The sequence below is a fragment of the Onychostoma macrolepis genome, chromosome 22, assembly GCF_012432095.1.
Source record: "Onychostoma macrolepis isolate SWU-2019 chromosome 22, ASM1243209v1, whole genome shotgun sequence".
NCBI lineage: Eukaryota > Metazoa > Chordata > Actinopteri > Cypriniformes > Cyprinidae > Onychostoma > Onychostoma macrolepis.
In genome coordinates this window covers 26,361,352-26,383,809 of record NC_081176.1, presented here as the reverse complement: position 1 = coordinate 26,383,809, position 22,458 = coordinate 26,361,352, and the positions used below count along the sequence as shown (strand labels likewise).

The 22,458-nt window shown below is 33.6% G+C and overlaps 2 protein-coding genes across 6 annotated transcripts in view; both read right to left on the bottom strand.

The window, feature by feature from the left end:
- Positions 1–6,912: 6,912 nt before the first annotated feature.
- Positions 6,913–17,944, bottom strand: LOC131530680 (cytokine receptor common subunit beta-like). Of its 5 annotated transcripts, none has more exons than XM_058761087.1 (14): positions 17,773–17,944; positions 17,574–17,704; positions 17,372–17,492; positions 15,002–15,171; positions 14,806–14,906; positions 11,747–11,870; positions 11,515–11,650; positions 11,289–11,440; positions 11,007–11,137; positions 9,522–9,711; positions 9,171–9,276; positions 8,509–8,575; positions 7,958–8,055; positions 6,913–7,837 (listed from the first exon to the last, which is right to left on the bottom strand). In XM_058761087.1, the coding sequence occupies exons 2-14, from the start codon at positions 17,662–17,664 to the stop codon at positions 7,444–7,446; spliced, it is 1,881 nt and encodes a 626-aa protein (XP_058617070.1). In that variant the 5' UTR covers positions 17,665–17,704; positions 17,773–17,944; the 3' UTR covers positions 6,913–7,443. The 5 variants fall into 5 exon arrangements, with proteins under 5 accessions (XP_058617070.1, XP_058617071.1, XP_058617069.1 ...); XM_058761088.1 differs by having other exon boundaries at positions 17,574–17,672; XM_058761086.1 differs by having other exon boundaries at positions 17,574–17,944.
- Positions 17,945–19,370: 1,426 nt separating this feature from the next.
- The window catches only part of ncf4 (neutrophil cytosolic factor 4), a 23,859-nt gene continuing 20,771 nt past the window's right edge, over positions 19,371–22,458 (bottom strand). Inside the window, exon 10 of the mRNA XM_058760384.1 lies at positions 19,371–20,750. Within this exon, the coding sequence (XP_058616367.1) occupies positions 20,543–20,750 (208 nt within the window). The 3' untranslated portion in view covers positions 19,371–20,542. The remainder of the gene's footprint in view (positions 20,751–22,458) is intronic.

Here is a 22,458-nt window from a genome sequence, read left to right as displayed (position 1 = left end):
GTGCTAGCATGCTAATGCTAAATTGTTGTACTCTTAATTACTTGCTGTAATCAAACAGGTGAAATGATAACAATGGCACTGAAGAAAGGACACCCTGAACCAACCAAAACACCCTAGCAACTGAATAGTAGTGTGCTAAAAACAACCCAGAACACCTTAGCAACCACATAATGACACCCTGACAAAATACAATAATAACAACATATCACCTGGGCAATAATCCAGAACCCTCTTGTAACTACATAACCACGTTAAAACACTCAGAACAACATATAGAAATACCCTGCCAACTATCCAGAAAACCCTAGCAACTGCATGGTAACGTGCTAAAAATACCTCAGAACATCTTAGCAACCACATAATAACACTTTGGCAACCAACCATAATACCCGAGCAACCGCAGAGCAGTGTGCAAAGGAACACTCAGAGCATTTTTGCAACTATTGTAACATATTAAAAACACCTTAGTAATGCCAACACCTTGGCAACCACCTAGAATCCATTTGCAACTAAATAGAAACATGCTAAAAACCACTCGGAACTTAGCAACGCCCTGGCAATTAAGCTGAACTGCACAGCAACATGATAAAACATCACATTTTAAATAATTACATCTATTAATTTAGCATAAAAGCTACATAGAAACCACATAACGATACCCTGGCAACCAACCAGAATATCCTAGGAAATGCATAGCATTGTGCTAAAAAGTCAGAAAAATTTCAGCAACACCTTGGAAACCAAATGTAGCATTCTAGTACCTGCATAGCAACAAGCTGAAGACCACTCAAAACTAATTAGTAACACCCTGGCAACTATCCAGAACACTCTATTACACTGTACATTTCATTTATCATAAAACTACTTAGAATACCTTGGCAACCACACACTGTAAAAAAAAAAATTACGGTAAAAAAACGGCAGCTGTGGTTTCCAGAATTCTACCCTAAAAAATACGTTAGCAACATTTTAGGTTAAACGGTTTTAACTTAAATTTACAGTTAAATACAGTAAATTCATTAACTGATATAATGTTAATATACCAACCTATTGAAGTACTGAAATCTGTTTTGTACCTTTGTAATGCACTGATAACCACCAAAAGCAAGTGGTGATGAGAAAGTCACATGATGAACCAAAGCCCATCACAAGCAGCTTTTAAATAATAACATGTATAGAAGGTGTACAGTGTCATTCACACAAACACTGAACACTATCATGGTGAGACTCATTAAACTTAAATATGCTATAAACATTAATTTAACAACATTAGGTGTAACATACAACCCTAATAAACATAACTGATAAGAAAAAAACTAAGAAGAAATAGTTATTTCAAAGAAAAAACATCTTGAACATTTGAAATGCAACGTAGGGAATTCTGGGAACGTCGATTTACGGTTTTTCTCTGCACATTTTACATTCTTTTCACTTCCAAAAACGGTATTTCACCATAAAATTGTCTGAAATGTCTATTACAGTTTTTCACCGTATATTGTATATTAGGGGAACTTACCATTAACCATTTAACAGTTTTTTACCGTTAAAATCACTGCCTTTTTTTTACAGTGCAGAGCAATGTGCAAAGGAACACACAGAACACTTTTACAACTGCATAGCAACATGCTAAAACCACTCAAAACAACTTAGTAATAACCTGGCAACTAACCAGAAGCATTAAAAACTACTTACAATACCTTAGCAATCACATAATGACACCCCGGCAACTAACCAGGGCTGCGTTTCTCGATAACGATTGATCTTAGCGCTTGAGAGCGTTTTCTACGAGTCATTTTACGAACGTTCGTTATTGTTTCACGTGCGTTTCCAGAAATGCACTTAACACAATCGCACGTAGCCGTGCTACTTAGGAGTCGCTATCCGTTGGTCAAGTGCTGAAATGTCAATTTATAGAATGGCTTATATTTGTAGTACACGCTCGTTTATTGAAATGTTAACCTAATGCTGCGTTCCAGACAGCTCAGATAATATAATAATAAAATATAATATAATATAATATAATATAATATAATATAATATAATATAATATACATTTACATTTAGTCATTTAGCAGACGTTTTTATCCAAAACGACTTACAAATGAGGACAATAGAAGCAATCAAAACCAACAAAAGAGCAACAACATGCAAGTGCTATGACAAGTCTCGTTTAGCCTAACGCAGTACACGTAGCAATGTTTTATTTTATTTATTTTTTAAAGAAAATGAGTAGATAGTATATAAAAAAAGTAACCTAGTGTTTTTTTTTAATTGTGTTTTATTTATTTATAAGAACCAAGTAGATTGAATAGAAAAAAAGAAAGCTAGTGTTAGTTTTTCAAGAAAAGCTAGCAGAATATATATGCAATTAATAGAGAGTCAAGTGTCTGTGTGTATGTGTGTGTGTGTGTGTTTTTGTTTGTTTTGTTTATAAAAAGAAGACAGACAGATAAACTAGAATTGGAATAGAGAGTGCTAGAGTATATAATATAATATAATATAAGTAAATATAATAAGTATATAAGTGATAAGTCTAATATTAATTTACTATATATATTAATATTGTATAATATATTATATACATATAGTACATAAATATTATATTTGTAGATTAATATTATTCTATATAGTATATAATATCTGTAGAGACATTATTTCCGGGTCCAATACATGACTGGTTTTCGTCATTGACAGATTTATTTTATTTTATTTTATTATTTTTGAGTTTATCCCTATTTTTCCCATGCAGTCTTTGAAGCGTATTTCCGATATTATTTCTTTTATTAATTCCCCCCAACAACCCCCCCGTCATTTAATTTAAATGTATATTTTTTTGTTTTCTGACATTTTTAATTATTTCATTCATAAATTCATTTCAAAAACAAAAAGAAAAAGAAAGAAAAAACGAGTAATATAGTGCAATAAAGTACAATCTACGAAGATTTTCAAGTACTACTTAAGTTATGATGGTTTTGGGATATGGTCCGCAAATCTAAGATGATTCGTACGATCGTTTTTACGAGCAACTTAAGCTTACGATGCTTTTGGGAAACGCAGCCCAGAACATCCTAGCAATTGCATAGCATTTTGCTAAAAACCACTCAAACTTAGTAACACCCTGTCAACTAACAAGAACACTCTAAAACATTGTACATTTAATAATTTACATCTATTCATTTACCATAAAAACTACTTAGAATATCTTAGCAACCACATAATGACACCCTAGCAACCAACCAGAATATCCTAGGAAATGCAAAGCGTTGTGCTAAAAACAGTAAAAACAACTCTGGCAACTAACTGGCAACTATACTATCACCTGCAAAGCAATGGGCAAAAAATCTCTTAGCAACAGCATTAGCACCTTAGTAACCACCCAGTACCCTTTGCAAATGCATAGCATAGCAAGCTTTAAAAACTACTCGGGACAACACTTTGGCATCTAAACAGAACAAGGTGCCCCCCACAAATTACATGTATTCATTCAGTATAAACTACTTCGAATACCTAGCAACCAGAGAGAAGTGTGCTATTCAGAACACCTTAGCTACTGCATCTCACATTGCTAAAATCACTTACTGTAGGACATCTTAGCAACTGCATAACACCCTGGCAACCACCTAGGTGTTACGGTGGGGGTTGTTAAATTCCCACCCTGATGTCAACCAATCATCACTAAAACAAAAGCAGGCTCTCAGAAAACAGCGAGAGGAATGCAAAATGAGTTGAATGGAGGCCCATAAAGATACATCAGAAGATTTTCTGACTGTCACTACATGCTTGAGTTTGGAAATCAGCCAAAATTCAGTCGTGTTCGAGGCCTATGACAGGTCTCAGCATAGTTCACGAAGGGACCCCACCTCCTACAAACACACACGTACAACAGATAGCGAGAAGAAAGCGGCTCTTTTCTCTTTCTTCTTTCTTCTTAATGACTCTTGCACATCTTGATTGTGAATGGCAGTCCTGCAGATGGAGAGAGAGAAAGAGACAGACATCACAAAGACAGCATGGAGGAGTGTATCGCTGAAGGGGAACTCTTTTATTCTTTCTTCTGATGGCCAAAACGAAGGGAGAAGAAGGGATGGAGAATGTGAGTGGAGAAAGATTCATTTAGAAGAGTTTAAAAGGCCATGTGCTACACTTTTGTGGCAATTTTCGCAATAAGGATCATTTATAGCTGCGTTCACGCCATCTTGTAATTACCGTAATACCAGTGACAACATGTGACGATCTACTCAGAGCTGTTCCATGTCCTCAGTCTGGGAGTTGGCGCCTAATTAATGTCTAAATGAATCTGGCATTGGTCAGGTGGTTCAGCGATCACATGGTCCAAGTCGTAGCTCTCAGAACATTCCAGCTTACAAGTTGTAATTACGAGTTCTCCAAGCATGTGAGTACTTTGGCATTGATAGTGTTGCCATAGAAACACATAATTCCGAGTCCAAGGATTTGGAACTGCTCCGAGTAGAACATCATGTGTTGTCATTTTGGAGTTTTGGAGGTAATTACGACACTGCTTATAATACTTTCACGAGTTTGTCTACCCATCCAGTCCTGATGGTTAATGGTAAACGAACTTGGCTTGCTGTCCTCAATGGAGGCTTGAATCTGAGGCTCAGTTTGAGCTCAGAGTTCAATGATGTCTGTCTTATCTGACACACACTTTTGAGGACTTGGAGTCTTTACTAATGAATTGACGAGTTGAAGGTGTGTTTGATTTGGGAGCCTTCTGAAATGGGGATCTCCAGGACTAGTATTAGTAACCACTGCTGCAACTTAATGACAATACATTGGTGCATTGGGCCAAGATCATTACAAAATCCAGTTTTTCCTGATATATCTCTGTAACAAGCTTCGTGGGCAATGAACAAAGAGAAATGGATGGTGGTTGATGAAAACCAAAGGGGAAGGGTGTGAATGAAATGGCAAAAGGAAAGATGGGAGAGGGCAAAACAGATGGGATGATGGTGGTATAGAGTTCAAGAAGCAGCTGTGAGTGTCAGATCTAAAACAGGTCGTGAGAGGCATATAGGGGGACGGGTGGGAATTAAAGGAAGGTACGACGAGGGTCGAGACGTTGTGAGATTGAGAAACAAAGATTAAAGAAGAAGAGAGGCATGAAAAGGTGAAAGTGAAACTGTAGAAAGCAAAATGGTTGGGAAGAGGATGCACCTGATGGAGGAAAGGAACGAGTGATAGGTGAAGGTGTGGAGAGGTTGGCCATAAATCCTGAGGGGGCCGTGGCAAACACAGCTGTTTCAGAACAAGCCAGATGTGAAAGACGAACAAGAGGGATTTGAACTACAGGATGTCGCTTCTCCTGCACTGTTGTTTATGAACTTTTAAAACGTGAATTTTAGAGCCCGGTCATGAAAATGCGTATAAATAGTATGCCAAATAAAAACAAAAACTTGTGGTATTGATACGCAAAAATTGACTTTGGTGTGCATAGGATACACCTGTGTCTAGCGTGCATATAACACGCAGTTTTTGCGCGCATATGATACGAAATTTGTTGCCGTGTATATGATATGCAGTTTTCATGTGCATATGATACACATCTACCCCACAACCGTAACCCTACCCGTCGCGTAGCATATAGACGCCAAAGTCAATTTTTGCGTATCAATACAAGTTTTTGTTTTTATTTGGCGTACTATTTATATGCACTTTCATGAGATCGGGTTGGAATTTTACCACAAACCTTGCAGGATATTTGAAAGAATTTACATGCAACTTCTGAACCTAGTGGGATAAAAGTGAGTATATGTGTTTTTTGGCCTGCAGCCCACAGCCAGGTGTGGAAGATACAGGTGAGATATCTATCCCTCAGATTAGGTGAAACACAAACATCACATTTAAAAGGTTACTCAACCTAGTTTTGAAAGTGAATCTCTGTTCTGTCGTTCATTTTTACAGGAGCGTGACAGAGTATGTCTCCATACCGCCTTATCTCTACCTCTTTATTTTCGTGCAGTCGCACCGTTGTTCAAATGACAGCTGTTTCCTTTGACAAGCAGACCTTCACTGCCTGGAGAAACACACGCACATGCACAGAATGTCTCAAAATAAGAGAGTGAATGGTAATTACTCATTCTTAAGAGTCAAACAGCTGTTAACTGCACGCGTCTACAGTCATTCAGAAAACACACAATGAAAGAACAGCCAAGGGGTGACAACTTCAGAGTGGTAGAGTGAGATGTTTAGAAATCAAAAGATGAGAGATAACACAAACTCTAATGATTTGTATTTGAGAGACATTTCTCTCCAAAGAAGCTTAAAACACATTTATCAGCATGTCATCCCCGGGAACCGAACCCATGACCTTGGCATTGCTAGCGCAATCAGTTGAGCTAAAGTCATAAAACCAGCTACAGGACTGAAGACAACTATTTTTGCAGAGAAATTCATATTGAAATCTCTGACGTTTTGATAGCAAATCTGATGACAATTTGAGACAATATTGAGATCTCTTTTGAAACTCTGGAGCAGTGGTTTTCAACCAGGGGCCTCAGCAAATTTCAAAAATGATTTAGAATGATCTACAGCAAGAACAAACAAGCAATAACATAACAATTTGCTTTATTCTAACCCTAACCCTACATATTTCTACTAGTTAAGCTCTAAAATATTTTATAGAGTATAAATTGTGAGCAAAAATATATTTAAAAATCATTATCCTTAATCCTTATCAAGTAAATAAACTAGATAACAGATTACGGATTAAAACAACTATCAAATGTCACAGGGCCGTCAAATATTGTTGTGCAAAATTAGGGGCACTTGGAGTCAAATAGGTTGAGAACCACTGCTCTAAAGTAAGATTAACTAGGTGTTTTGCTCAGGAGAAAAAAAAATAAAATTCTGAGAAACGGGAGACATTGTATGCTCTTCATTTAATATTGCTGTTTGTAAGAAATAATTGAGATATCAAATGTGTGGTTTTTCTGTTTTACAGGTACTGAGTGAAATATTAAGTAGTTACACAAGACACAATATCCAAGACTAAAGAGATATATTTGGCAGACAACTACATTTTATTGAGTGAAACAATAATGTGCACGTAAGTTTATAAAGCAAAGGGTCATTGAGGGGTGTCCAATCCTGCTCCTCGAAAACCAATGATTTTAGCTCCAACGTGCTCCAACACACTTGCCTGGAGATTTCATATTGTTCATGTTTCATTGGGTGTATTTAATTGGGGTCGGAGCTGAACTCTGCAAGACAGTGGATCTCCAGGAGCAGGCTTGCACACGCCTGGCATCACCCAAAGTCTCAAACTACAGTAGATTATGTAGTACTGTACTACCCTCTGGTGGTCACTACAGAAACAGCAGCCATGAGTTTCTATGATTTCCTTTGTTATTTGATATCTTTGTACATGTATTCTTTCCAGATGAGTTATATATTTATATATATATATATATATATATACACTGCTCAGAGTCTTCCTGGAGCACTTCCTGAAGAAGGTGGATGGAAAACATCTGTGTTTAGATCTTGTCTATGAAGTGAATGAGGATTTGTCCTTTGTTTAGGTGAGATCAAATCAGGCTTTGGGCAATTCATGTACCCGTCACCCATTTCTAAATTCAGACAACAAGCCTCTTGCGATGAATACTGGGTAGTGCCAACAGAAGTTGCAGGATTCTGCATGTATCCCTCTGAACATGGGAGAACTGGGTCATGGAAGTTGGTGGTACAAGGCTGAAATGGACCATTTCTTCCCATTGCATTCCCAGAGGAACACAAGGACACAAGGCATGGATCATCAACATGCAAATTCACTCGATTGCCCTCGGTTTCTCTGCACTGGTTGTTGGCATCTGAATCGCTGCATGGAAAAACAATCACATTTATCTCCCAAACCTTTCTATTTATCTCTTTATAAAGAATTTTTTGACTTCCCATTCCAGAAATTCCATTCCAGGAATAGAGCCTACAATTTACTTACAATGAGGACAACTGCGGATGGACATCTACAATCTGAGCATTGCTGATATCAGGATCATTCAGTTCGGTACAGCAGGGGAAGTGGTCCATCTGGGCATGCTTTCGGTAAACAGGATGTTCACACAGTCATCTTATGGTTGTGTACTGGATTTAAAAGATTATAGGCCTCATTTATATCTAGTGCTAATGATTTGACAAGAACTTGACATTGATAAATACAAGTGTCCAACAAAAATATTGTCCAAACAATTAAACTGCATTCGGAGGTAGTCACTAAATGTAACCATATTGCATTTGTAGTTTAAATCCTAATAAGTCGAAGGCCCGCTCACATTCCTGTCAATCATCTTTTGTACCAAAACAAGGTTTTTAAAATTTGTTGATAATATTTGGCTTAAAAAAAGTAAGTAGTCATGAAATCATTGATTAAATCATGAAATCATGAAATCAACTTTGACAAAAATATATAATGTCATTACTTCTGTTTCATCATACCAGATGTAAACAAGGCCATAGTGATGTGATTTGGTCCAAGTTACCAGCTCAACCTACCTGTGACACCTCTGAGACTTTGCTGTGGACAGGAGAGGGAAGAGACATGTCCCATTCTCTCAGTCTTCTGAAGAGAGAAAAAGACAGAGAAATGTATGTTTCCTGTAGTTGCGTTTTAAATTTCCTTTTTCTGTCATTGCAATTGACCCTTTGCCAGAAGCTTGATTGACAGGTATTTGGACCAATCATAACACTGAATCTGCCATTTTGTCCGACAAACAAACCAGACGAGAGAGTAGATTAACGTCGGTGGACTTGAACTTGAAAAAAAAGTGTGTATTGATATCTTTCCGCAGTTGAAACAAGATACCTTCTGATGTTCATTCATGTTTATTTTGTGCTATAACTTGTAAAGAGGAAGAGATGATCAATTCAGGCGCTACAGTGATCTGTCTCGACACATTAAAGAGCCACAAAATGGTATTTATTGTTTGAATTCCTAAATAAATTACAAAATTTCATACCAGAAGTAACCTGCTCTGTCTTGTGTGTCAAGGTGTTGTCAGTTTCCTCTTTGCTCTGCGATGTATTTTTCACTGCGTGAGAACATGATGTGCGGCGTGAGAGCGGCATAGCTTGTTGAACATAGCAACAGTAACTAAGGGGGGAGCGGGTCTTTGCAAAGGGTCAATTGATTATTGAAAAGAATTTAAAAAATGTACCGCTGAACAACAACCAGAATGATAAAAGCTATGATGGAGACAACTGACGCGAGAGTCGCAATGAGGAAGTACAGGAGAAATGTAACCAGATGTGGCGCAAGAGGTTCTGAAAGAAAAACATACATTAATAAGGTTTATACCCAGGGTGTCCAGTCCTGCTCATGGTGGGCCAACATCCTGGAAGTTTCTAGTGAATCTAAAGACCTTGATTAGCTGGTTCAGGTGTGTCTGCAGGATGGTGACCCTCCATGAACAGGTTTGAACACCCCTGATTTATACAATGTATAATGTTATCTTGTATTGTACAACAAAGATATATAGATATGTAGGGAGTGGAGTGTTGTCTCAGACCAGGTCGTGTTGTCCAGTAGACGGGGTCGCTCCACTCTGAGGGATATCCAGAGTAACGCCATCCTGAACGTCTGGATGCACTTACATTACAGCGAACCTGAGCACGATACTCTGAGGAACCCTTCAGAGAACGCTCTGATATAGCAAACACCATCTCTCCGTCAGAGAGAAAGATGTTCTTTACATCCTCCTACAGACAAAGATGAACTGTATTAGTTGCTAAATTGTGCATTTTCATGGAAAAGGTAAATTTGGTTTAAAATTTTATGTTAATCATTATACAATAAAAGTAGAAAAAAAAAAAAAAAAAAAATATATATATATATATATATATATATATATATATATATATGAAGACATGGTGAAAAGTATCAATGTGACCTTCATATATCCTGAGCTGGGTAGATTATTTACAAATTAGTCCATTACAGATTACATGATGAAAACTGTAGTTAGTCATGTAATCTGGATTACTCATTTTAGGTAATGTATTCTGACTACTTTTTATATTACTTTTAGATTCATTTAATTTAGCTTGTTTTAAATTTAAAAAACAAATAAATGTATCATTGATATAAAAAAAAAGTTAAAATATATACATTTTTTGATATCAACATTATAAAAGGCATTAAACATTACATTAGTGAGTTGATAAAGACAGTGAATAGTGAGTTGATATAAACCTAATAATTAATTAAATCATAAAAATGTCAAATAAAAGCACTTAAACACTAAAAATCTAAATATTTTATTTGTTTATATGCACGTCAATGCAACAATTTAACAACATCAGAGGACTGTAAACATGTGTTGTGTTGTTAAATGTGTTGTTAAATTATTCAAATATTAACTTTCTCAGCAATATTTCAAGCAATATTTCAAGGGAATATTTAATATTTCAAGGGAATCCCTGCATTACATGAACAAACATTAATAAACATGAAAACAATGACATTACATGCCCAAAGTCTTTCATATTTGAAATATTTTTGTGCAGACTTAATAATTTACTGCCACTGTGTGAATAATTAACATTAACATTAACATCATGTAATCCATAAAAAAGTAATTGTAATCTGATTATAAGCATTTTAAAATGTAATATACTCTAACTAAAAGTACTTAATTTTTGGAATCTGATTACTTAATCCAGATTACCTGTAATCAATTACTATCCATCACTGCATATATACAAAAAAGTTAAAGAAGCACCATTAAAATAATAAATATCTAAAAAATATTGCATAGACAAACAACATTTAGTGTTTTATCTTGTATTTTAGCATGTATACACTAGAAAAAAAAAATAGCACATCTTGTGCCTAAATAGGAGCAGTGTGTAAAAACAACAACAAAAGTAATAAAAATAAAAAAAGTAATTTCATATACATAAAAAATATTAAATTAGTTATAAACAACAAAACTACTGGGATTTTCCTGCCAGTTTAAAAGATAAAAAAACACCCGTATATATTTAATACTCACATGAGTTAGTAGGCTCCAGTACTTGAGTTCAGTAGTGAGAGGTAGAGTACGGTACTTTGTTAAAGTCCAGTTCAAAATCCAGTCTTCTCCTCTCAGTTCAACGCTCAGACCCGTGGGGCATGCAGGCTGGACTAGACCACAAAAACCACCGATACAGACCAGATCAATAACACAGCTCTGAGAATCTGTAGAGATTTTGATTAAACAGCCTTCTGGAATACTTGATTCTGATTAGCCTGGCAAGTATTTTTAAAAGGGGGTTTTATTTTTAGAGGTACAAACTGTGTTCATAAGAGCGGATCACTTTGGTCGCTGGCATTGGTGTGAGTTGCACCTGCAGCACTCCAGGCTCAAAGACACTGAAGGCACCAACTATCCTCAACAAATCTCCTTTATTTGTGACCTCCACCTTCTCAACACAGCACCACTCGTTCCTAAAAGAGAAAGATCACACCTGTCAGAGCTAAAGACACCGTTTACACCATCTAAAACGCTCTCGAACACTCACGGTGCAGTGGAGTTTGTCCGGTAGGACAGCGGGTAGCTGATGTACTGGGCCAGATCTGTTTTGAGATCCCAGCTACAGCTCAAATTATTCCCATCGCTGAGCACGCAGTTTAGGTTAGATGGACCAGGGAGAGAGTCTGAAACAAATAATGGCCAATAATACTCCAGGACACCAGGGTGCTCCACTTGCCTAAAGATAAAAGACTTCCTGCTGGGTTTTCCTTTATACTCACACTCAGATATCAGTTCTGGCCTGTCAGTCAAGACCTCGGTTTTATTCTCGCCATGTTTTTGTGTTGGTTTGTTGTGAATTTTCCCGCCTTTTTTGTCCTTGATTATTTCACGATCAATCTCAACCTATAAGAGTACAACATACAAGTTAGTATGATACATAAAAACAACAAAATCACTTTGTTATGTTTAAACCCCCCAAAAAGCATGAACAACTCTGTAATATAAGTCTTTTCAGCATTACGTTTACGTATTACGTTTTATCGAATTAATGGCTAACATCATGTCCTAATCAGATGCGAGATGACAAGATTCCAGCGACAAGAAATTTGGCTGTCCACAACAGGGGCCTCATTTATTAAGCATGCGTACACTCAGATTTGATCTTAGAGTGTGCGTACGCTTAAATCCATGCCAATGCTCATATTTGTAAAAACTGGCTTTGACATGGAAAAGTGTTTAGCGCCACGTCAGGGTCTGAGCAGACGTACATACTTTTTCTTGTTTGAGTACTGCAAGTTTTTGGAAATGTAAGCTGTTCTTGCAGCTCGCTGTTCTAAATTAAAGAATTTGGATGACGACTGGTGAGCTTTTACATGTTAATGACATTTAACAAAGTCATTTACAAGCAGAGAGCTGAAACCATTAATTTGCGCACAAGTTCAAGATCATTTGCGATTCATAGATTTCACATCTGAAAGAGAGGCGTACGTGCTTTTCACACGTACGCATATTTGAGAGGTGATCATAAGATCAATTTTAGGATGGTTTCTGCACAGCATTTTATAAATGAGGCCTCAGATGCGAAATAACAACGTGACGCGACAGAATCACTCAAATATCACAGCCATTCAGAAGCACAGCTTCCCAACAAAATGGACGTTTATAACCTAATTCATTCATATTAAACCACTTTAACATTATTAAAATACATACTGAGCGACTGATACCATCTTTGATTGTTACGCTTGTTGGTTCGCATTTTAATGTACATGTTTGCTTTATTTTCGAAATCTGAGGTACACTATCTATTGTTGCTTTCAGTATGGCTATAAAGGTCACGCAAAATGATATTCAAACTCACATTAGACACTTGAATATAATTGAATAAAGCACATTATCAGTACCTGAGATTATCATTGTTGTAGTTTGTATGTTGTTGTTTCAGCCGCGACGTCGCAGAAATAGAAACCGTATCTCAAATAGAAACTTTGTGTGTCGCTGTCGCTGCTGGTTAGTTAAAGATACCTTTTATCGTGCGTCGCAGACATCGCGTCATGTGTAGTTAGGACAGGGTGTAATTTGTGTGAAATTTGATGTTTTTGTAGAATCTGATTATACAATAACATGAAGGTAGGGGTGAACCTTCATGTTATTTTTTTTTTCCTAAAAATTATGTTTTCATACGATCCACTTCATAAAAAATCACTAACTTTTAAAAAAAAGGTGTGCCGCACACGTCCTGAAAACTGAAGCCAAAACATTTTGATCGCCATCTGGGGCCTGTTCTTTGTACGTCGCTAACTGAGTTAGCTGGATTTGATGGTTGACTATTTCGCTTGATCTTGGATCATTTGGTTCTTCGAAGCTCATCCTAGACTTGTTGTCATAGCAACAGGTCCGGAAGCTTAAACCTGCTCGGGAGCAGCTTATTTCATGTAAACAGGATTAGAGTGCATCTTTTTAAGCAGAATTGATACTTTAAAAAGGTCACAGCCACCACTACTTTATTACAAGAGTACCCTACTGGTCCAGGGACAATAATTTAAAATAATAATAATTTAAAAATTAAGTTGAAAATAATATAACAATATAATAATATAATATAACGATGTTGTGTATTCTATAATACTACAGACACAGCCAGTTTTACTCACTGAAAGATTTATTAGTGATGAAATAATTATTTTATAGTTGTATTGGAGTCTTACACACATGCTATAAATTCTGAATCGTTCATTTGAGTGATGACAGATATTATGGGAGTGGCTGCGCAGGAGATGCAGATAACTGGATCTCTAAGAAACTAATTAATGCTGTCACATAAGAAATCTGCTTCAAAGATAAAATTAAATGAATTGCTAATTACAACATTGACATAAAAATGTAAAGCCTGTACAAATACTAGAAATCATGAATATAAATAATTGGGAATAATGTAAAAAAGTTACAAATAAATTAAAAACAGTGCACATTTCATTTATCTATTATAACATTTATGTAGTTTTGCTCGCTTGGCTGTTTCCTTATAAAAGTCCAGAAATGTGTCAACTTTTTCGTCAGGTGTCTTTAATGATATGATGTCATTACGTTGGTGTCTTGCCGCCAGCCAATCACTGCATTGCTGATCGTGGTTTCGAGGATCGATACATCTGCCCTTTTCGGGGAACACGAAAACGCGCTGTAATCTTAGACAACTTAATCCAGATATTTTAATCTAATACACAAATTCGTTTGAAGAACCAAATTAGCCAGAGATCAGTTATCAGGATTATAAGATCTGGCATCTTTCAAATCATCTCAGATGTAATAAGCGACGTACGAAGAACTGGCCCCTGGTGGCTGGCTGAAGTATAACAAAATGTAAGCCAAACTAAAAAAATCAAAATGCATTTCAAATAAATTTTTCCCAAAGATAGTTTCCATCATTTTAGGTAGTTTTTTATCACACTGATGTACGTTCAAGTGTTTGTTTTTCTAATAAAATTGTGTTTAGTTCGTAAAAAAGGGGGTAGTTTTCATGATTGTGATCTTGTGATTGGGTCTGTTAGAGTTTGGGCGGGACTTTGATATCGCGGCTCCACATCAAGATCACTACTGCGCAGATGTCATATCTAAATGACTTCAGTTTCGCAAGATGACAGCGGCCATACTGGGTTTTGGCTTCACTTTTCTATAGTGGAAGGATGTGAAGATGCATTGTCCATGTTTTTTTTACAGTCTATGTACATTTTCTTGTTGGTATTTTTAACCATAAGGAAGTCAGAAATCATTTTCAAAGACATTCTCATGTCAGTTTAGCATGACCTGTGACTGAAAGTGTGGTCGTTTTGACACTCACTGAGTGCTTTTGGTCATGGTGTCTGAAGGGGTCAGAGGTCAGAGGTGAGGGAGGTGGTGTGTCATCTAGATGGTAAAAATTCCACTCTGTATCCGCATCTTCTAAAGGGAAGTCAAGAGCAGACTTAGCTTAAGCAATACATAAATAGCCAACGCTTAGGTATGTCTATGGTATAAATCTATTGCACAATTTGTACCAAATCTTTTGAGTCTGAAGGTTCTGGAAATGCCGGAAGAGTGTGGCGTGTGGAAGAAGAACAAGTCATCAAAGCCGATGGCAAATAGAGATGTGTTATACTGACAATAAACTCTCTCCTTCCCAGTAGCATTCTGGGAAGGGTTAGGAATCTGAACACAGGGCGATACTCTGGAATAAAGCAAAAAATCATAAAAATAAGCAATCATAAGATATATATTTAGTCTTTTAGCTTATTGTACGTGTCATGGATTGATCATGAATCAGTTTCAGATTTTCAACTGTGTAGATCCAGAGTGTTTTTCAAAGCATTTTCCTAAACTACTTGTCCAACTATTATTTTACTCTATTATGACTCTAATTTAATTAAATTAATATAATATACTATTAATTAGTAATAACATAACATTTCTAGTATATTATACTGTATTCACTGAATTGCTTAAATGTTTTAAATATAAATAAATAAATTTAATATGATAAAATGAAATGAATAAATAGTAAATTATTAATTTTATTATCGAAAATATTACATTAAGAATAGAATGGTGTATTATATTATATTATAATATGTTATATTATATTATATTAGTTTACTTTATTTTAGATACAACTCACATAAAAAGTACTGAATTACTTCAGCAGTATTTCTACATATTATTTTGCTAAATGTATAATAAAAATAGTTGTAAATTTATCAACTTTATTGTAAAACAAAAACACAGTGATGGTGTTACAAGCATTACTTGCACAATACATTATTATTTTAATAAAAAATAAGACAAAATTGACTTTTTACATAGAATATAAAACATTCCCTTTCCCAAATATTATAACGCAATTTATACATTTTTGCTTAAAAATAGTGCTGTCAAGCATCCAAAATAAAAGTTTTTTGTTTACATAATATATGTGACCCAGGACGACAAAACCAGTCTTAAGTGTCAATGATTTATACATCACCTGAAAGCTGAATAAATAAGCCTTCCGTTGATGTATGGTTTATTATGATTGGACAATATTTGGCTGAGATACAACTATTTGAAAATCTGGAATCTGAGGGTGCAAAAAAATCGAAATATTGAGAAAATCGCCTTTAAAGTTGTCCAAATTAAGTTCTTAGCAATGCATATTACTAATCAAAAATTAAGTTTTGATACATTTACGGTATGAAATGTACAAAATTTCTTCATGGAACATCTTTACTTAATATCCTAATGATTTTTGGCATAAAAGAAAAATCGATATTTTGACCCATACAATGTATTTTTGTCATTTTGTGTTTCTTCGTCTTGTGTTTCCCCTCCTCTCGTGTCCTTATATGGAGTTCCTGTCCGTGTCCTAGTTTAGTGTTCATTAGTTAATTCGTCCCCAGCCCTGTGTCATTAATTATCTCGTTTCCCAGTGTACTTAAGTCCTGTGTTCCCTCACTTCAGTGTTCTGTTTTACATTGTCATGTCGGTTTGTCCATCTGTTGGTAGTTCGTCAATAAAGAAACTTTAAAGAAACAATTGTTGGCTATTGCTACAAATATACCCCAGCGACTTAAGACTGGTTTTGTGGTCCAGGGTCACATATGTGTGTGTACTGTATAATAAATATACTGTGTATATTTATTATGTATAAATAAACACACATGCATATTTTTATATATTAAATATATTTATTTATAATACTAATTATATGAATATAAACATAGACATGTAAATACATGTAAATATTTTCAAAATATATACTGTATGTGTGTTTTTATATATGCATAATAAATATACACAGTACACACACATATATTATGTAAACAAAAACTTTTTGGATGCGATTAATCGCAATTGATCGTTTAACAGCACTACTTAAAAACATAATTTTCACAATATTTTACCATAAAAACATACAGGATTGCCTTTGAGTATAAGCCATCTCTGTCAATAATAAAGTAATTCATACTGCTGTTTAAAAATTGTGTAAAATAATTTATAGTAGAAAAGGTACCAGAAAAATTTTATATAATTCTTTACTGTACAAAGTAGGGTAACTAAATATTAACATGTTAAGCATTTTAACATTTTATTAACATTTTCCTAGTACAATTACTGACATTGGTTAACGTATAATATTATTACATAATTATTATTACCTTACTATTATCATACTAACACAACTGAATTATTTCACTATTATTACTCTATTACTGTGCCTAAATTATTATGATGCTACTATTATCACTTTTCTAATAAGACTAAATTATTATTCAACAATTACTACTCTTCTAATATGCTTAAATTATTATTATTCTGTTATTATTGCTGTATTAACAGCGAGTGTGTTCTGCTGTACTAATGTCCAGTGATCTGAATGAAGAAGCAGTTCTCACCGGAGGTCATCTGGATCCATGTGGAGCAGAGAGAGATGAACATGAGGATCGTCTCTCCAACTGCAGCGGATATGTGAGCGGTAGTCATTACGGCACTCCAAAGACTCCAGAGCAGAGGATTCTGGGAACAGAAGATGTAGAAAAAGCTAGAAACACCTAATGATACTGAAACACAAGCAGATTACAGTAAAACAGCCCTAACCTGGAGCAAACTTGTCAAGCTGAGGACATCCTGTGAGGACTGATGTCCACAGTCCAGTCAGAGTCAAGGAGATAGAGATGTTTGGACGCATGGGGAAAACTGACCGAACAAGAGGAAAGTTTTGATATTCCCTAACAAACGAGAATAATAATTAAATACAAGTCAGAAACATCTGTGTGTGAAGGACAGTGGAGCTTACCGTCAAAGCACTTGTTCTTCACTGCTGTGGTGAAGCCGAGGCTCTGCTGGTCACAATGACATCCTCAAGTGTTATGAACTTGTGTGCGCCTGTGCCAGCTTGACCGCAAATGTGTTTACTTTTTAAAAGGTTCAAAACTGCTTTGTTTGCAGATTTCAATGTGCCACATGATTCCTTCCCCTAAATTAAAAAAATCTCAATATGCCAGTCTAATAAGCTATTATAACTAATACACAAACACTTATATTATTATATTATATTGTATTATTGCAAATTTTCTATATCATATTTAATATTCTATTTTTATTAATCTTTTAAAAATCTTTAATATTTAATATAAAATATTTAATATTTTAATGTTTCAAAAACACTGAAATAATAAATTGATAGAAAAGACTATTATTAATTAATTGCTTACATTTTTAAATATTATAATTAATTAAATTATGTTAAATTATTAATTGCTACATATTTAATTATTAATTATATTCAATTATAAATTATTCATTATATTACATTACTATTTAAATATATAACATTTTATTTTCTATTGTTTTTAATTTAATATTTAATATTTGAAAAAAAAAGAAATATCAATGATATATTATATTCAATTATTAATTGAATTGCTTAAATGTTTTAAATATTAGAATGAATAAATATTAAATTATTATTTTTCATTTTATTGTATTACTAATTTAATATATAACTTAATATAATATAAATCTTATTTTCTATTCTATGCATAATTTAATTTATTTTTATATGAAATATCAAATTCTGTTTAAAAATAAATTTAAAATATTATTTAATATTTAATATTTAATATCATTAATATAATATCTTTTTTCTATTCTATTCTTAATTTAATGGATTTAAAATTTTAATATGAAATTATAAAAAGACTAAAATAAATTAAAAGATTAAAAATATTATAGATAATATAATTATACAATTTAAAAATATATATTAAAATAAAATAAAAACATATTGACACATTAATAGTATATTGTATACTATTATTAATTAATTGCTTAAATGTTTTAAACATGATTTAATATTAAATTATTAATTGTATTATTTAAAAACATATTACTTCAGAATAGAAAATAATAGAATGTTTGGAATTGTATTATTTTATATTATTATATTACATTGATTTTTTTATGATTTGCATTGCCTAATTTACTACTGGATGAAAAGAAGTAATATACAAAGGATTTGAGGTATGATTCATATCTGTCGTACAATAACATAGTTCGGTACCTACAACTAGAGTTTTCCTGAAATCACTGACTCTAAGTATGAGCGATGTGTTAGTGAAGCTTGCAAACACGGCTAATGATCAGCTGTAGTTAATTCAGGTTGAGAACATTCCTCACGCTGATAGATCAGCCTCCTTCCACACCTTCATCAATCAAACTCACACTTGCCTAAAGAGTAATTATGTGTGTGTGTGTGTGTGTGTGTGTGATATATATATCAGCACCAATCCCTGCTTACATTAATGTATATAATTTACACATATATAATTGTGCCACAAAAGTCAAGATGCGCCACACATCAAGTCTCCCGTGATTTATGAGAAGACTTTTTCCGGCAGTGAAAGGAACTGAAAGAAGAAGTTCACCAAACTTCACCAAACAAGAAAAGTGAAATGTCACACGACCAATACTGCTGAAAATACATTAGAAAATCAGCATTTATTAGCACTGACAATTTATAAAATATATTCAGATTCCACTGTGAAATACTGGTTGTGTTAAAGTATTAATCACCCAGAAATTAAAGTTTTGTCATTACTTACTCATCCTTAGATCCACCTTCTGCTGGTCAACAACAATAAACAAAAACTGAGGGTTTAAAGCTTCAAAAAGGACACAAAAGCAGCGAAAAAATTACTTGCATGCTTTATATAGTAATCTAAGATAGGGTTATTATAGCTAATTACAATTAAAATTAAAACCATAAAAATGTTTTGTTACTTGAAATAATATAAATGGTAAAAAATGAAAATATAAATGAAAAATAAAATAAAACTTTCTTTTTAATTTCAGCTAGTTGCCAGGGCTACATTTCTTATATTTGTTTAATTTAACTAAAACAACTAAAACTAAATAAACTAAACATAAAATAAAATAAATAACAAATAATACGCAAAATGCAAGAAAACACTTTTTTTTATTTAGTTGTCAAGGCTACATTTCTTATTTTGTTTAGTTTAAATTGAAATACTAAAACAACTAAAGCTAAATAAATAAACTATTAGATAAAAATTTGTTAAATTTATATAGACATATAAAAAAGCAAAACAGTAAAAGAAAAACACACAAAACAATTACCACAATTTTACAAAAAAAGTAAAAACAGATCATATGAAAAATAAAATCTCTATGAACTGTATATAAACTGTAATAGTATATTAATAATAACACTGGTCTGAAGTCATTTAATAATTTTTGGACATTGAAGTTGATATTATTCACTGATTATCTTCCCTTCCAGTGATCTGTGAACTGTTGTTACCAGATCAGTGAATCAGTGAACAAAGAACCGAATCATTCTGATTCATAAATGAATCATTCAGACTGGATCAACTGATTCTGCTTCAAAAGTCAGGAACGATTCAAGGATGAGTAAATATGACAAAATTGTTAAATATTATTGGGTAAACTATCCCTTTTAGTAACCAAAAATAATTTTCAATTTGAAAACCACATAAACTAAGAATCAATGTGCAATGATTTGGAGATGACATTGTTCGCTTGTTTCAATACTCGGTGTTGTAGACGGTCAGATCTTTGGCATGCGTGACCAGCAGCTCCCAGGGAAACTGATTCACGGGGCGTTTGACCTTTGACCCTGTCTGTTTGCTCTCTTGCACCATGAGGGTGACGTCTTCATCGTCTAATATCCGTATCAGATCGCCCTCAGGGTCCCTGTAGTTCAAAGCAATATCTTCCACTTGAAAGACGTCCCTGAGGGGGTAAACAGAGAGAAACTAATTGCGTAGTAGTTTAGAGGTCACAGCAAGTGCAAATATAATTAGTATAATGCAATTTCAGGCCTCCATGTTATGTCGGCAGTCATGTGACTTTTATGCAAATGAGCCAACAGCAGCATTCTATGCCAGATGTATATTCAGCATCATGAAAATGAGGTTTATTATTAAACATTAATCCAGTGCTACTCGACACGTGGCCCTCGAGACATCGTTTTGTGGCCTTTGTGCTGTTGTTTGTTGAAAGAATAAAAATTACTTGGGAAAAAAAAAAAATCCAGCATTAAGATGTGGTTAATCATTTTTTATGGAAATTAGTATGAGATCTCTTGTTTTTGAAGCTACTCATATCTGTTTTCTATACTGCAATAAATGCTGACAATTCGCACAACATATTATTTGTAATTTTACAGTGTGATTAATTTTGCTCTAACATTTGGAGATACTATCAATTTAAAAATCCGATGGGTTTTTCGAATAAAATTGTATATATTTATTTTAAATTTACATTTTTTTTACATTTAATCACATCCAAAATAAAAGTTTTTGTTTACATAATATATGTGTGTGTAGTGTGTATATTTATTATGTTTATATAAATATGACTATAAATATACACAGCACACACACATATATTATGTAAACAAAAACTTTTATTTTGGATATGATTAATCGCGATTAATCATTTGACAGCACTAATTAAGAATAAAAATAAGATGCATTATTATATATTATATTGTTAATAATTACATTTTTAATTAGTAATGATAATAATAATAATAATTTAATATTTAATAATAAAAAAAAAACAGTTTAAAAAACAACTGAATATATTACATATATTTAAATATTATTAAATGTAAGTAATTCAATTGAAAATTAAAAATTTAAATGTAAGCGCCGTTGCGCTACGGGCGTCCCGAGTTCGAATCCCAGCTTGAGGACCTTTCCAAATACCATCCCACTCTCTCTCTCACTTCACTTCCTGTCTCATCTACACTGTCCTATAACAATAAAGGCAAAAAAAGCCCAAAAAATATGAAAAATTGTAATGTAATATATTGTTTTAAAAATTACAGTTAAAAATATATAAAACATTAAATATTTTTTAAATACTTAATGAATAGAAAATACAATATATTACATTAATAATATAATATAATATAAATATAATATAGGTGATGGCGCTTGTAAAAACAATCTGAAAAATAAAACAGGAATCAAAATTATTAGGATGTTGCTAATGTAATGATAAAATTAAATATAGTTAAATTTAAATATAGTCAAATCAATAATAAAAAATAAATAAATAAATAAACATATGACTTAAACAGTTGTTTTTCTTTTTTGCCTTAAAATGTTGTCTAGATAGGCAGGTCACTAGGTTTTCAAAAGAGCTTGCTAGATGTTCTCTAGATGAGAAATTTGAGAAAAGTAATTCATAATTATTACACTGTACAAAACAATTGTTTAAAGTGTTTTCTTCTGGTCAGACCGAAAAGTTTGACTTATAAAAAGACTTGTCTTTCACTCCTGGATGTTTTTTTCTTCTTCTGTTCTTTCTCTCTTTTCTACCACATCTTTTTCTCCCTCTTACTTGAGTTAAGGCAGGAAACATGGTGTGAATATTAAAGGGAGACACCAGCTCTCCTCAGCGTAAGAACAACAGCAGAATTAAAGATGAT